A 15,659-nucleotide genomic window follows, 5' to 3' on the forward strand; every position below is an offset into this window, starting at 1 on the left:
TAACCAAATATATTTTTAGTTCTAGAAGGGATTAACTTAGAATACAGGAAAGATATTGTGAAACACAATGTTAGATACAAGTTTGAATGGCCATCCCAAGGAATAAGGGCCAAGGGGATTTATTCAACAACTTGTAAATCAATGATCTATGTTTTATTAATGTTTGTTCTGTCTTGCAAATGCCACAATAACATTTATATGTTGTGATGTATTTATTTTCCCAATAAACACATTAACTAAAACTTGAAGGTCAAATCTCTTTCTGAATCTGACGTCACAAATAGGGGCTTCCATGAAACAAAACTCAGTCTACAAGTGACCTTCGATAAGTACCTTTAAAATTGTGGTTATTAGTAATGAAAGTGACCCCTTGTACCCCTTCTAATCTGCATCTAGCACTGTATTTTGCTGTATCCCTCCTCTATTTATTTATTTTGATCCATCTTTGAGCCTTTTTTTGCAATCAGTGTCATCATTGGGAGTTCACATATATTGTGCAAATACATTTTGTTGACATAATTACAATACACACACTAATAATAATACAAGACACATAAAATAAACACCAGAGAACAATTTCTTAATTACACAGTGTGTAGAAAATAATATACAGAAGTATCAAATAAACTACTGACACATTAAGGTAAATACAAAATAGTTCACAGTTAGAAATAATTTAGTATCTATCTGTTTGTCCCAAGTTCATTTGGAACCAAGCTATATACCATGCAGCTTAACGGTTCAGCACTCAGTTTCACTGCTTGATAAACTGAAAATGATGTTTACTGTCTCTTCATAGTTGATGGATAGCTCACTGGCTTTGAACCATGTATTAGACAGGTTAAAGTACTCTGTTTTCCAGTTTCAATTTATTTATGTCTTTCCCAGAACTAATGAATGTTGTGTCATCAGCATAAAGCACAGATTTACAGGGCTTGTTGCTGGGAAAATCATTCACAAATATTATAAAAAGTTAACAAGCAAGCACGGAACCCTGTGGAATGCCTCCTGTTATGTTTAAGTATTGGGACTTCTTGTTATTGTAAACTAGAATTTGTTTCCTGTCACTGAGATAGGATTATGAGAGAGTTCTAAAGGTCTGCTCCATAGCACCAAAGTTCCTCCAGTAGTATTGTACGGTGCACCAAATCAAATGCATTGCTTAGGTAAACTAGAATGGCTTCAGCAGATAGCTTTGGTTCAAATGAGGTTTGTATAACAGAAATGATGTCTTCAACTGCTTTCACTGTTGATAATTTGGACCAAAACCATTTTGAGATTGATTCAGAATACTGTTTTCAGATAAATGTCTGCAAATATCCCATTGTATGCAGTATTCTATTATTTAGGAGAGAATGAAATTGAACGATAATTAGTTGTGCATCACTTATTACCCTTTTTATGAATAGGGATGACAACTGTTCTTTTTGGATGCTTAGGAAAACGGCCACCAGCATACATCCAGTTTATTAGTGTATAAAGAGGGTTTGATATGAGAGTCACTATTTTTTTAATCACAAAATTTGATAAGCCATAAATATCTAGAGATTTTTAATTTTCTAGTTTTGTTATTGATTTAACCACATCACATATTTGTATTTGTGTCCACTTGAGTGTTGGCACAGTGTTTGCAAAATTTTGAAGAAACTGGTTTCAGAAATCAGGTCTAGATTAGCAGCCTATGTTGAATTGGAAATATGCTGACCGGAAGTTGTGGTTGTGGTGGGGTTTACTGCCTTGACAAAAAATTGATTAAATTCCTCTGCTGTGATATTAACAACAATTGTGGTTTTTTCACAATTTATATCAGTACCCAACTCCATTTCTATAGTCCTCTAGGCTGTCTTACATCTATTATTTGAGTTTTCAATGTAATGTTCATCTGCCCTACATTTGGCTATTCTAATTTGTGATCTATAATGTCCTTTGAAGTTGTTATAATGCCTTTGTCCAAATTATCGCTTTTTACTTTTTCATGGCAAATAATTAACAAGAGTCTTAGTGTAAACTTGTTTTGTGTTGGGTTCCTGGATCTTCTGACTATATTTTTTTTTATCTTTGGCCAACAGATATTAAAACTTTAAGAGATAATGCTCATGAATTTGTTGAAGGCTTCCTCTACATTGTTGGAAGAAAGTAAGACAGTATTCCTGTCTAGTTTTAGTTCCTTCCTATAGGTGGTAATATTCTTATCAGTTAATAATCTAACATTCCAGTACAGAATTTATTTATTTATGCATTTATTTTACCTGGCAAGATTAGGGCCTTCAGGCCCTCTCTTACACCTAACCAGGCATACTCAGATTGAACAAATTTCAGTTTCTACAGAACACTAAGGACATATAACATGTTATACAGTATTAATGTTAAAGAAAAAAAATAGAGATTATAAAAGTAGTACAATGATAATTATAACAATCAAAAAATAATTATAACAATCAAGAATAATAATAATAATAGTAATGACTATGTATATGAAAGTAAACATATTTTTCTTTTATGAATGTCAGTCCTATTGCTAGTTGGGAATTTTCTCGTTATATTCTTGCAGCTTGTGAGTTATTCTCATCGAGCAGAGACATAAGACGATAGATTGGGGTGAAAGAGATATAGAAGAGGTAGATAGGTTAGAGGAAGAGAAATAGAATGGTAAAATTCGAAGCTATGATGGAGAGGAGAAAGAAAGAGATGCGAGGGGCACAACAATGGTGGCTATACCGTCCCTAATATGTAAGTCTTGAGTTCCCTCTTGAATGTTGAGTGGTTCTGGATAAGACGCAGATCACAGGGGAGCGCATTCCATAGTCGTATGGCTGAGATGGAGAATGACACGGAGAAAGATTTTGTGTTATGTAAAGGTACAGCCAAGATGCTAGACGTATCCGATCTGGTACTGTGGTTGTGGAATGATGATAGGTGTTTAATGTGAGAAGATAAGTATTGGGGGCACCAGTGGCTAAGAACTCGAAGTAAGCACATCGTGTGGAGATCGCGTACCTTATGTGGGCATATCCAACCTAGCTGGGAGTATGAAGGACTGATATGATCATACAACCGTATATTGTACACGTATCTAACGCAGGCATTCATTACTGGCTCGAGGCGTCTCGAATTTTCACTATTTGTGCCGTGTTGAACTACATCACAGTAGTAAAGATTAGGCGAGACTAGTGTTTGGACTAATTTTTGTTTAACATGGGTTGGAAATATTTTTCTAAATTTTTGAATTGCATGTAGGGAGGAGAGTGATTTCCGGCAAACTGTGACTGTTTGTTCTTCCCAGTTTAGGTGTTCACCCAAGATTATTCCAAGGTCTTTTACTGTTTTTTTGGTATGGTAGTTGGGTACCATTGAGGAGTATTTGAGGGACTGTTTCGCGAAAGTACCAGCTGATTAACTTTGGATGAGATATAAGTATGACCTGGGATTTCTTGGGGTTTAGTTTCAGACCTAGGTTCTGTGCCCATCAAGAAACAGAGCAAAGATCTGCGTTCATACTCGCTACTGCGTCAGCAATGTTCTTGGGGCTTGCACTTATGTACAGTTGGATGTCATCGGCATATAGATGGTAGTCGCAGGAGTGAATCACTGAAGAAATATCATTAATGTACAGTGAGAAAAGTAATGGACCAAGGACGGAGCCTTGGGGAACTCCAGAGCGCACGTTTTTCCATGATGACTTTTCTGACCCACAAATGACTTGTTGACTTCTGTTTTTGAGGTAGCTGTCAAACCAGTGTATTGTGCTGTTTGCAAAATTCAGCTGCTTCATTTTAATTAGTAATATATCAAAGTCAACTGTATCAAAAGCCTTGCTAAAGTCAAGCAGTGTTAGGATGGTAGCTTCACGTCTGTCCATAGCATGTTTAATGTCATCAGTTACTTTGATTAATGCAGTTGCTGTACTATGGTGCTTTCGAAAGCCTGACTGATATTTGTCGTGGATGTTATGAGTTTTGAGGTAATCCGTCAGCTGTTCATGGATGATGTATTCTAGGGAGGGTTGTCAGTCTTGGGTATAGGTTGAATTAAACTTTGCTTCCACTCAGTAGGATATGTACTACTGACAAGAGACAGGTTGAAGATGTCTGTGATAACTGGAGTAATAGTGTCTACGATGTTCTTAATCATGCCAATGCTCACTCCATCATTTCCTACTGCCTCGGAAGAGATTCTCATAATTGTCTTGTGTACTGTGCCGGTAGTGACATGTTTTAGGAAAAACTTGTCTCTCGAGAGATTGATATCTTGGGGCTGGTAATTTGTCACTGCGTGGCAGTTTACAGCTGTTGAGAAGAAATCGTTTAATTCTTCTGCAGACGCTTGATAAACAGCGTCAGATCTTCGCTTCCCTATACCGAAACTGCACAGCTTTTTCCACAGTGCAGCAGGTTTTGATATGCCACATACGACAGAGAAGGCATGTCTGATTTTGGCATTTGTTCTTCATCTACATTTAATTTCTCAGTAATTAATTTCACCTATATGCCTTTACTGTCTGATAGTTGACCAACATTAAATAATGGAAAATCCAGGATGGAATGTAACAATATTAGAGAAGGAAAGTTGCTACTCACCATATAGTGGAGAAGCTGGGTCGCAATAGGCACAACAAAAAGATTCACACAATTATAGCTTTACGCCATTAAGGCCTTTGTCAGCATTACATCTGCAGTCCTGCAGTCTCAGACAACTGTGTGGCAGTCAGTCTGGTTTCAGTTGTCTGAGACTGCAGACGAGTGTGCAAGTTGTGTTTGCGTTGAGTGTGTATGCACACCCACCCACCCACCCACCCACCCACACACACACACACACACACACACACACACACACACACAATCACAATTTGCACACACGTCTGCAGTCCTGCAGTCTCAGACAACTGTGTGGCAGTCTGGTTTCAGTTGTCTGAGACTGCAGACGAGTGTGCAAGTTGTGTTTGCATTGAATGTGTATGTGTGCGTGTGCGTGTGTGTGTGTGTGTGTGTGTGTGTGTGTGTGTCTATTGCTGACAAAGGACTTAATGGCTGAAAGATATAATTGTGTGAATCTTTTTGTTGTGCATATCATGACTCAGCATCTCCGCTATACAGGGGGGTCCAAAAAAATGTATTCACTGTTTAAAAGTCCATAACTGGCAAACTAATTGACAGAGTTGTCTCATCTTTGGTAGTGTAATAGTTTGTAGTTCTGGCAATCGCCACACAAGCGTTGTATTGTGTTTTTTTGTTTTGTCAGATGACAGTTGCCAGATAGTCGGTGTTTTGTTCTTAGTTGCACCTAGTTACTTGAGTAAACATGGCTGGTGCAAGGCTTACACTCGATGAAAGGATGTCAGTTCTGAAGTGGTATTTTAGGTACGAAAACATTAATGAGGTTCAACGGCAATGGCGAAATGAGTATCAAACAGAGCCACTGACACATTTAACGATTTGTCGCATTCGAGACAAATTTGAAGCTGAAGGCTATGTTAAAGATGTACACAAACAATGATCTGGACAACCTGTAACAGTAACAAGACCAGCTAACTCCCATCATGTGTTACAACAATTTACTCGCTCACCCCAGAAGTGAGACAGTGTGCCTGTGAAACTGGAGTGAGTCGTTTAAGTGTTTGGCGAATTTTGAAGACAGCAAAGTGGAAGTGCTACATCCCACGATTGCTACATGTAATGAACGAGGATGACTCGGATCGTAGTATGGAGTACTGCGAGAGGTTTACTAACATGGTGCACAACGATGAAGAGTTCGCAGAGATAATTGTGTGGTCTGATGAGGCACAGTTCAAACTCAATGGTACAGTAAATTGCCACAATTGTATCTACTGTGCTGCTGAAAATCCGAAAGTCCACGTAGACAAAGCTGTGAATTTGCCAGCAGTAAATGTGTGGTGTGGGTTGTCTTACCGGTGCTTGATTGAGCCATTCTTCTTTGATGGCACAGTTACTGGTGAGGTGTAGCTTCAGAAGCTTCAGACATCCATTTTCCCTGCCATCCAAGCTTGTATGGAGACGGAAGAGTTTACTTTCAACAAGAAGGTGCCCCAGCCCACTACCAAAATCGTGTTAGGGCATTGTTGTTGTTGTTGTTGTTGTGGTCTTTAGTCCAGAGACGGGTTTGATGCAGCTCTCCATACTCTATCCTGTGCAAGCTTTTTCATCTCCCAGTACCTACTGCAACATACATCCTTCTGAATCTGTTTAGTGTATTCATCTCTTGGTCTCCCTCTACAATTTTTACCTTCCACGCTGCCCTCCAATACCAAATTGGTGATCCCTTGATGCCTCAGAATATGCCCTACCAGCCGATCCCTACTTCTAGTCAAGTTGTGCCACAAATTTCTCTTCTCTCCAATTCTATTCACTACCTCCTCATTAGTTATGTGATCTACCCATCTAATCTTCTGCATTCTTCTGTAGCATCACATTTCGAAAGCTTCTATTCTCTTCTTGTCTAAACTATTTATCATCCACATTTCACTTCCATACATGGCTACACCCCATACAAATACTTTCAGAGAAGACTTCCTGACACTTACATCTATACTTGATGTTAACAAATATCTCTTCTTCAGAAACGCTTTCCTTGCCATTGCCAGTCTACATTTTATATCCTCTTTACTTCGACCATCATCAGTTATTTTGCTCCCCAAATAGCAAAACTCATTTACCACTTTAAGCATCTCATTTCCCAATCTAATTTCCGCAGCATCACCCGATGTAATTTGACTACATTCCATTATCCTCGTTTTGCTTTTGTTGATGTTCATCTTATATCCTCCTTTCAAAACACTGTCCATTCCATTCAGCTGCTCTTCCAGGTCCTTTGCTGTCTCTGACAGAATTACAATGTCATCGGCAAACCTCAAAGTTTTTATTTCTTCTCCATGGATTTTAATTCCTACTCTGAATTTTTCTTTTGTTTCCTTTACTGCTTGCTCAATATACAGATTGAATAACATTGAGGACAGGCTACAACCCTGTCTCACTCCCTTCCCAACCACCGCTTCCCTTTCATGCCCTTCAACTCTTATAACTGCCATCTGGTTTATGTACAAATTGTAAATAGCCTTTTGCTCCCTGTATTTTACCCCTGCCACCTTCAGAATTTGAGGGAGAGTTTTCCAGTCAGCATTGCCAAAAGCTTTCTCTAAGTCTACAAATTCTAGAAACATAGGTTTGCCTTTCCTTAATCTATCTTCTAAGATAAGTCGTAGGGTAAGTATTGCTCACGTGTTCCAACATTTCTACAGAATCCAAACTGAGGTCGGCTTCTGCCAGTTTTTCCATTCATCTGTAAAGAGTTAGTATTGTGCAGCCATGGCTTATTAAACTGATAGTTCGGTAATTTTCACATCTGTCAACACCTGCTTTCTTTGGGATTGTAATTATTATATTCTTCTTGAAGTCTGAGGGTATTTCGCATGCCTCATACATCTTGCTCACCAGATGGTAGAGTTTTGTAAGGCCCGGCTGTCCCAAGGCTATCAGTAGTTCTAATGGGAAGTTGTCTACTCCCGGGGCCTTGTTTCGACTCAGGTCTTTCAGTGCTCTGTCAAACTCTTCATGCAGTATCATATCTCCTATTTCATCTTCATCTACATTCTCTTCCATTTCCACAATATTGTCCTCAAGAACATCGCCCTTGTATAGACCCTCTATATACTCCTTCCACCTTACTGCTTTCCCTTCTTTGGTTAGAACTGGGTTTCCAGCTGAGCTCTTGATATTCATGCAAGTGTTTCTCTTTTTTCCAAAGGTGTCTTTAATTTTCCTATAGGCAGTATCTATCTTATCCCTAGTGATATGCACCTCTACATCCTTACATTTGTCCTCTAGCCATCCCTGCTTAGCCATTTTGCACTTCCTGTCGATCTCATTTTTGAGAGGTTGGTATTCCTTTTTGTCTGCTCCATTTACTGCATTTTTATATTTTCTCCTTTCATCAATTAAATTCAGTATCTCTTATGTTACCCAAGGATTTCTATTAGCCCTCGTCTTTTTACCTATGTGATCCTCTGCTGCCTTCACTATTTCATCTCTCAAAGCTACCCATTCTTCTTGTACTGTATTTCTTTCCCCCATTCTTATCAATTGTTCCCTAATGCTCTGCCTGAAACTCTCTACAACCTCTGGTTCTTTAAATTTATCCAGGTCGCATCTCCTCAAATTACCACCTTTTTGCAGCTTCTTCAGTTTTAATCTACAGTTCATAACCAATATATTGTCGTCAGAGTCCACATCTACCCCTGGAAATGTCTTACAATTTAAAACCTAGTTCCTGAATCTCTGTCTTACCATTATATAATCTATCTGATACCTTCTAGTATCTCCAGGCTTCTTCCATGTATACAACCTTCTTTCATGATTCTTGAACCAAGTGTTAGCTATGATTAAGTTACGCTCTGTGCAAAATTCTACCAGACAGCTTCCTCTTTCATTCCTTCCTCCCATTCCATATTCACCTAGTACATATCCTTCTCTTCCTTTTCCTACTATCAAGTTCCAGTCACCTATGACTATTAAATTTTTGTCTCCCTTCACTGTCTGAATAATTTCCTTTATCTCATAATACATTGCATCAATCTCTTTGTCATTTGCGGAGCTAGTTGGCATATAAACTTGTACTACTGTGGTAGGCGTGGGCTTCGTATCTATTTTGGCCACAATAATGCGTTCACTATGCTGATTGTAGTAGCTTACCCGCATTCCTATTTTCCTATTCATTATTAAACCTACTCCTGCATTACCCCTATTTGATTTTGTATTTATAACCCTGTATTCACCTGACCAGAAGTCTTGTTCCTCCTGCCACCGATCTTCACTAATTCCCACTATATCTAACTTTAACCTATCCATTTCCCTTTTTAAATTTTCTAACCTACCTGCCCAATTAAGGGATCTGACATACCACACTCCGATCCATAGAATGCCAGTTTTCTTTCCCCTGATAACAACATCCTCCTGAGTAGTCCCTACCCGGAGATCCGAATGGGGGACTATTTTACCTCTGGAATATTTTACCCAATATTTAATCATACAGTACAGCTGCATGGCTTCAGGAAAAATTACGGCTGTAGTTTCCCTCGCTTTCAGCCATTCTCAGTACCAGCACAGCAATGCCATTTTGGTTAGTGTTACACGGCCAGGTCAGTCAATCATCCAGACTGTTGCCCCTGTGACTACTGAAAAGACTGCTGCCCCTCTTCAGGAACCACACATTTGTCTGGCCTCTCAACAGATACCCCTCCATTGTGGTTGCACATACGGCTATCTGTATCACTGAGGCACGCAAGTCTCCCCACCAACGGGGAGTAATAGTCACAAATGTATAAGTACGTGGTATCATGTAACATTCCGCCAGTGTGGACAGTATTTCCTTCTTGATACATTACCCGTGTTAAAATGGACAATTTACCAACTGCGGGAAATGTCGATAGTGTGTTGATGTGTGGCTATTGTGATCAAAATGCCCAACGGGCATGTGCTATGTATGCTGCTCGGTATCCTGGACGACATCATCCAAGTCTCCAGACCGTTCGCCGGATAGTTATGTTATTTAAGGAAACAGGAAGGGTTATGCCACATGTGAAACGTCAAGCACAACCTGCAACAAATGATGATGCGCAAGTAGGTGTTTTAGCTGCTGTCACGGCTAATCCACACATCAGTAGCATCCTGCCACTGGGCACAAGAGAAATTATGGGACGATGCCAGATTTTTTGCACGCGTTCTGTTTAGCGATGAAGCGTCATCCACCAACAGCGGTAACGTAAACCGTCATAATATGCACTATTGGGCAACGGAAAATCCATGATGGCTGCAGCAAGTGGAACATCAGCAACCTTGGTGGGTTAATGTATGGTGCAGCATTATGGGAGGAAGGATAATTGGCCGCCATTTTATCAATGGCAATCTAAATGGTGCAATGTACGCTGATTTCCTACGTAATGTTCTACCGATGTTACTACAAGATGTTTCACTGCATGACAGAATGGCGATGTACTTCCAACATGATGGATGTCCGGCACATAGCTCGCATGCAGTTAAAGCGGTATTGAATAGCATATTTCATGACAGGTGGATTGGTCATCAAAGCACCATACCGTGGCCCGCACGTACACCGGATCTGACATCCCCGGATTTCTTTCTGTGGGGAAAGTTGAAGGATATTTGCTACCGTGATCCACCAACAACGTCTGACAACATGCGTCAGCGCATTGTCAATGCATGTGCGAACATTACGGAAGGCGAACTACTCGCTGTTGAGAGGAATGTCGTTACACATATTGCCAAATGCATTGAGGTTGACGGACTTCATTTTGAGCATTTATTGCATTAATGTGGTATTTACAGGTAATCACACTGTAACAGCATGCATTCTCAGAAATGATAAGTTCACAGAGGTTCATGTATCACATTGGAACAACCGAAATAAAATAGTCAAATTTACCTACGTTCTGTATTTTAATTTAGAAAAACCTACCTGTTACCAACTGTTCGTCTAAAATTGTGAGCCATATGTTTGTGACTATTGCAGTACCATCTATCACAAAGCGAAAAAAGTGGTCCAACTAAAACATTCATATTTCTTTATGTACTACACAAATATGTAATAAAAATGGGGGTTCCTATTTTTAAAAAACACAGTTGATATCCGTTTGACCTATGGCAGCGCCATCTAGTGGGCCAAACACAGCACCATCTGGTTTGCCCCTTCAAGCTACACAAGTTTTGTTCTTTGTAGTTTTTTCGTTTGACACTTATTTCGTGAGATATTTGGCGCGGTCACGATCAATGGACCACCCTGTAGTGTGGGAAGAGGACAGGTGATTGATCATGACCTTGTTGGAGGAACTATCCTGACATTTTGCAGAAATTATTTAGGCAAATCATTACATTATTTAGAGATATACCAAATAGGAATGAAATTTGAGGAAAATGAATGTACTGGAGTATATGAAAATTATTAGAAATGTAGACAAAATATGCTGTGGTAGAGTGCATCAGTTTTAGTATTAATTAAGTGCCTCCCCTGAAGCACCAGACCTCAGAAAATGCTTATTGTAAGGATGACACAGAGAGGTAAAAAAAGTTTTTCATATACGGCTGGGAGGAGACAAAAATATGGAAACACCAAAAAAACACATTCGTATGCCTAATACCGTGTAAGAAATGTGTTGGCATTCAAAACAGCTTTCAGTTGTCTTGGAATAGATAAATACTGCTCCTGTGTGGTTTCCAAGGGAATGTTATATCGTTTTTCCTGCAACATAGTGCCAAGTCAAGGTAATGGTGATAGAGGCGGATAGTGATCACACACTGGATAGCAATCACACACCCTTCTCTCCAAAGCAGACCACAAAAGCTCAACTATATTGAGATATGGTGACTTCGGTGGCCACGGGAGACGTAAAACGTTATCCTCGTGCTCACAAGAGTCAGTCCTGGACAATGCCAGCTGTGTGAACTGAGGCCCTGTCATTTTGGAGCACAGCATCACCATTGGACATTCTACCATGGAGTGGAAATGTTCACCCAAAATGGGCACGTAGTCCTTGGCCATAATGTGACCTTGCAGAGTTAACTAGGAGTCTGGGGAATACCACAATATGGCTGCCCAAAGCGTCACTGAACTCCAATGATGTTTCATTTTTGGGACGTAAACTTGGCCAGAAGTTGGAAATAGTGTGAAACAAGACTCGCCTGACCAAATGACTTTCTTACATTGTGCTGTAGTCCAGGTTTTATGTCTCTGGCACCACATTTTCCAGTTGTGGGCATTTGCATCACTGGTGAGTAGTTCTGAAATTCCAGCTTGACTTGCAATTCCCTGCATACAGCACTCCCCTTGTGTTACATGGTACATGAGCATTAAAATTACACTATTTGTATTATTATTATTATTAATTCATTGTATTCTTAACACCATTATTTTGCATGCATACACCAAGGGTACCAACCTGGGATGACGTCCAATGTGTCTCCACATAACATAAATCACAGCAGCACCAATTAGGCTGTATTCAATTATAAATGGAAACAAGTATGGAGCAGAATCCTGAACAATTGTTCCCATGATGTTCACCCGACCACAACCACTTGTAATAGAGGTACCATTATTCAAACTTGTTAAAGCTGCTGGATAAAAAGGTCCATCCAAGAATGGAATACTTCCATTGCTGTTTCCATTAACTGGGTAGTAAATATGGAACATAAAAACTCTCTATCACACACAGAAATCAACTGACATATGTTATATCATACAAAGCACATTATATGCTGTCTTAAAATGATGACAGTATGAAAGTTATTATGGACAAATAAACAATTATTATTATTATTATTATTACTGTAAGAGATATGAGAAGAATTATTATTTATGTTCTCATGAAACACAAAACAAAAATTTAGTAGACAGATTCATGAATTGGATTTCTAGGTTCAGAATATTTAAATCTGGCCTTTTCCCTTAAATCTACAGATGGAGTATGAAAAAGTAAGAGACATATAGAAGGGAAGAAAGAAGACAATAAAAGTGGTTTACAGTTTAATGGTTTGTTAACACTGTAGTACAGAAGGAAAGGACATTCTAAACTTTGGGCCAGGAGAAGGAGTATATTTGAGGTTTTGGCCAATTGTCAGAGATCCACAGCCTGTGTGTGTGTGTGTGTGGGGGGGGGGGGGGGGGGGGCACCTCTCCTCAAGTTACTATGATACAGCAATTACAGCAATTGGCATGTAAATGTAAATGCACCTATACAAAATTATTCACAAGAAAGTCATGCTTGAGGGTAGTGCCTGAAGAACTCATTTTGTGACAATCAAGAGAAGAGTAAATATAATTGGGATAATATGGGTGAGAGAAGATGGCAGTTGGGAGAAGAGGTACTTAGGGAATGCAATAAGTTGGGGACAGGAAGGCACAAGGGAAAAGTTGGAATTTGTAGAACAGAATGAAGTAGATAAGATAAACTGAGGAACCTTGTTAAACAAACAATTTTGTACAGCTAATGTGTACATAGTGTTTCAAAATAATCATTCAGAAATATCACACTACTGCCAAACTGACATGAAAATGAGGTAGTGGCTATACATGCAAAGAATGGAGTCAAGTCCCATGCCCTTCACGTAAATGAATATAGTTTGAACAGCACTTCGAATGTTGTGCCACAGTAACAGATCAGGAAGCACACAAATTTGTACGGCTGACTGTCTACAAGTCATGAGTAGGAAGTACCTTAAAGCTTCACAAACCAGCAAGAGAGAGCTTTAATATTGTTATACAAACTTAACTGGAAGATTGGTGTTTGTGGAAACTTTAATGGTGATTTTTTGTCATAAACTACAGATCAAGTGCATTTATTTATCTTGATGTCCAGCTTTGAATTGTTTGTCACAGCAAAACTCCCCTACAAGGACTGCAGGAAACATTGCAACAGCCATTGACAACTTGTTTCTGGACCAAACAACTTGCAATAATTTAGTTAGCCAGTGGTAATATGACCCTATGGTCCTTTCAGTCTTGTCCTACAACAAACAGCAGTAGAACTGAACAGAAGCAAGAATAAGGGATGGATAGCTCCCAAGATTGGAGACAGCTTTAACTTCAGAGGACAAGCTGTAGTCTAAGAGTTGATTTTTAAGCTTTTCAAATAAAACTGAGTCCCCAGATTATAGCTTTGGTAGAAATGGAGCTACTTTCAAGTCAATATTGACAAATTAAATAACAACTTCCTCACTGTGGCAGCAAGCATTGCACCCATCGATAAACAATCAAATGCAGCACCAGCAGACATTAGTTTCTGATCCAGAGGTATTCTACGAGCTCTTGTCTAATATACAGCAAGCAACTGAGAATCTCAAACAACTCAAAAGAGAAGAGATAAACTTATCTCATTTGCCACTTTTTATACAAATTATCTGAATGCCTGGCTTAAAGAAATTGTAAAGATCTGCTACCTACATGACAAGTGCCACTGTTCATTGTGTTGACGCATGAGAAATAGTAATGTACTATACTGAGGACCTGTTATGTCCAGATGTAGATCGCTATTTTCTTTGAAAAATACCAACATAATGAAGTACATATTTAGCAAACAATAGGAGATAAACAGCAGCTATTAACTATATGAGTAAATGAGGATGCATCAACTATTTTGTATAAATGGGTAGGCAGCACCGTTTTCAGGGTAGCAGCCTTCATTCCAATTAATTTGATTAAATTTGGTTGACATAAGCATGATTGACACTAAGCAGTATAGTGACAGTTTATTGTTAATACAGTATAAATATTAAGTTTCTGTTGTTTGCCTATCTTTTGTTAATGGATATCTTGAGTCATCCCACATCCGCAAATAAATGAACTGAACTACTACTTCTTTTCTTTTTTTTTTTTGGGGGGGGGGGGGGGTGGAAGCCAGAGGAAATAAGAACAATTTTTATCTTCAGGTCCCAGTAGAGCCAACAGAAACAGACAAAAAAAATGATAACTGTACTCTTGGATTTTGTAACCTCAGATTCCTTCTTCAGTAACCTAAGATGAATTTTTCTGGTTAGGGTGGTGGAAGTGACAGAGGAGGGGAGGGGGGGGGGAGGGGGATGGGGAGATCATTATGAATCCAGTCTAAGAGGAAGCCACCAACCTTGTATGAGAAGGAAAATAATCAGTGATATGAGGAGTTTTAGGATATTACATTAGTAGGCAATGCGACAGCTTCACTACAGAGATTATAACAGGGAGGAATAGAGTTAAAACTCTACTAAGTAAAGCTGGGTTAGAAGGGCAAAAGAAAATGTCAGTTAGAAACATTTATATAAATAAAGTAAAACAAACAATGAGGAAAGTGGAGAAAATGTAAGCAAAAAGGTGACTAAGAGGATGGCGTGAGAGTGGAACTAAAATAAGATAGAAGTGTAACAAACCATAATGAATGAGAGATCGGAAGTGATCAGTGAGAGAAACGGGGTTGTAGGCTAATTCAGTTTAGAACCACGATGAGGGACTTAGAGGATATGCTAGAGAACAAGTTCTCATCATTATAGTTCAGGGAAACTGAATCTGGGTGGCAGGATCCAGGTGGCCCATGTGGTGTAGTAGTCTCTCTCACATCTTGAGTCAGGCCTTAGGATATGCTCAGCAGCTAAGTACTGGGCATCCTTAAAATGTGTATGTTTGTGTCCACTGTGTGTCCTGTCAGTTTGGTGGTGGTCATTTGTCTATATAAAGTGACATTTCCTTCTAATACACGGTAGGTTGCTCTTAGCCTTGGTCCTGAGCGACCTGTTTCCCCACCCATCCCCACTGCCCACGTCATACTCCCCAACAAAAATCCTCCCTCATCCTCAAAGGAGGTCCTGAAATCTGGGAATACTATTATCATTTTTGTGTATTTTTCTTGCTTTAATGGGGAAGACGACGGTTCAATCCCGCATCTGGCCATCCTGATTTAGGTTTTCTGTGATTTCCATAAATCGCTCCAGGCAAATGCCGAGATGGTTCCTTTGAAAGGGCACGGCTGACTTCCTTCCCTGTCCTTCACTAATCTGATGAGACCGATAACCTCGCAGTTTGGTCTCTTCCCCCAAACAACCCAACCTCTTGCTTTAATGGGAAGTGTGCCTTCTGAAAATAAATAGCAGTCACTGTAACTTAGAGAA

At 39.4% G+C, this 15,659-nt stretch overlaps 1 protein-coding gene across 4 annotated transcripts in view; it reads right to left on the reverse strand.

The window, feature by feature from the left end:
- LOC126253660 (proton channel OtopLc-like) overlaps nt 1–15,659 on the reverse strand; it is an 856,134-nt gene that overhangs the window by 56,689 nt on the left and 783,786 nt on the right. For all 4 annotated transcript variants that reach the window (XM_049955174.1, XM_049955178.1, XM_049955175.1 and 1 more), the window contains one exon: nt 11,963–12,194. In XM_049955174.1, the coding sequence (XP_049811131.1) occupies nt 11,963–12,194 (232 nt within the window). The remainder of the gene's footprint in view (nt 1–11,962; nt 12,195–15,659) is intronic.

This window comes from Schistocerca nitens, chromosome 4, assembly GCF_023898315.1.
Source record: "Schistocerca nitens isolate TAMUIC-IGC-003100 chromosome 4, iqSchNite1.1, whole genome shotgun sequence".
NCBI lineage: Eukaryota > Metazoa > Arthropoda > Insecta > Orthoptera > Acrididae > Schistocerca > Schistocerca nitens.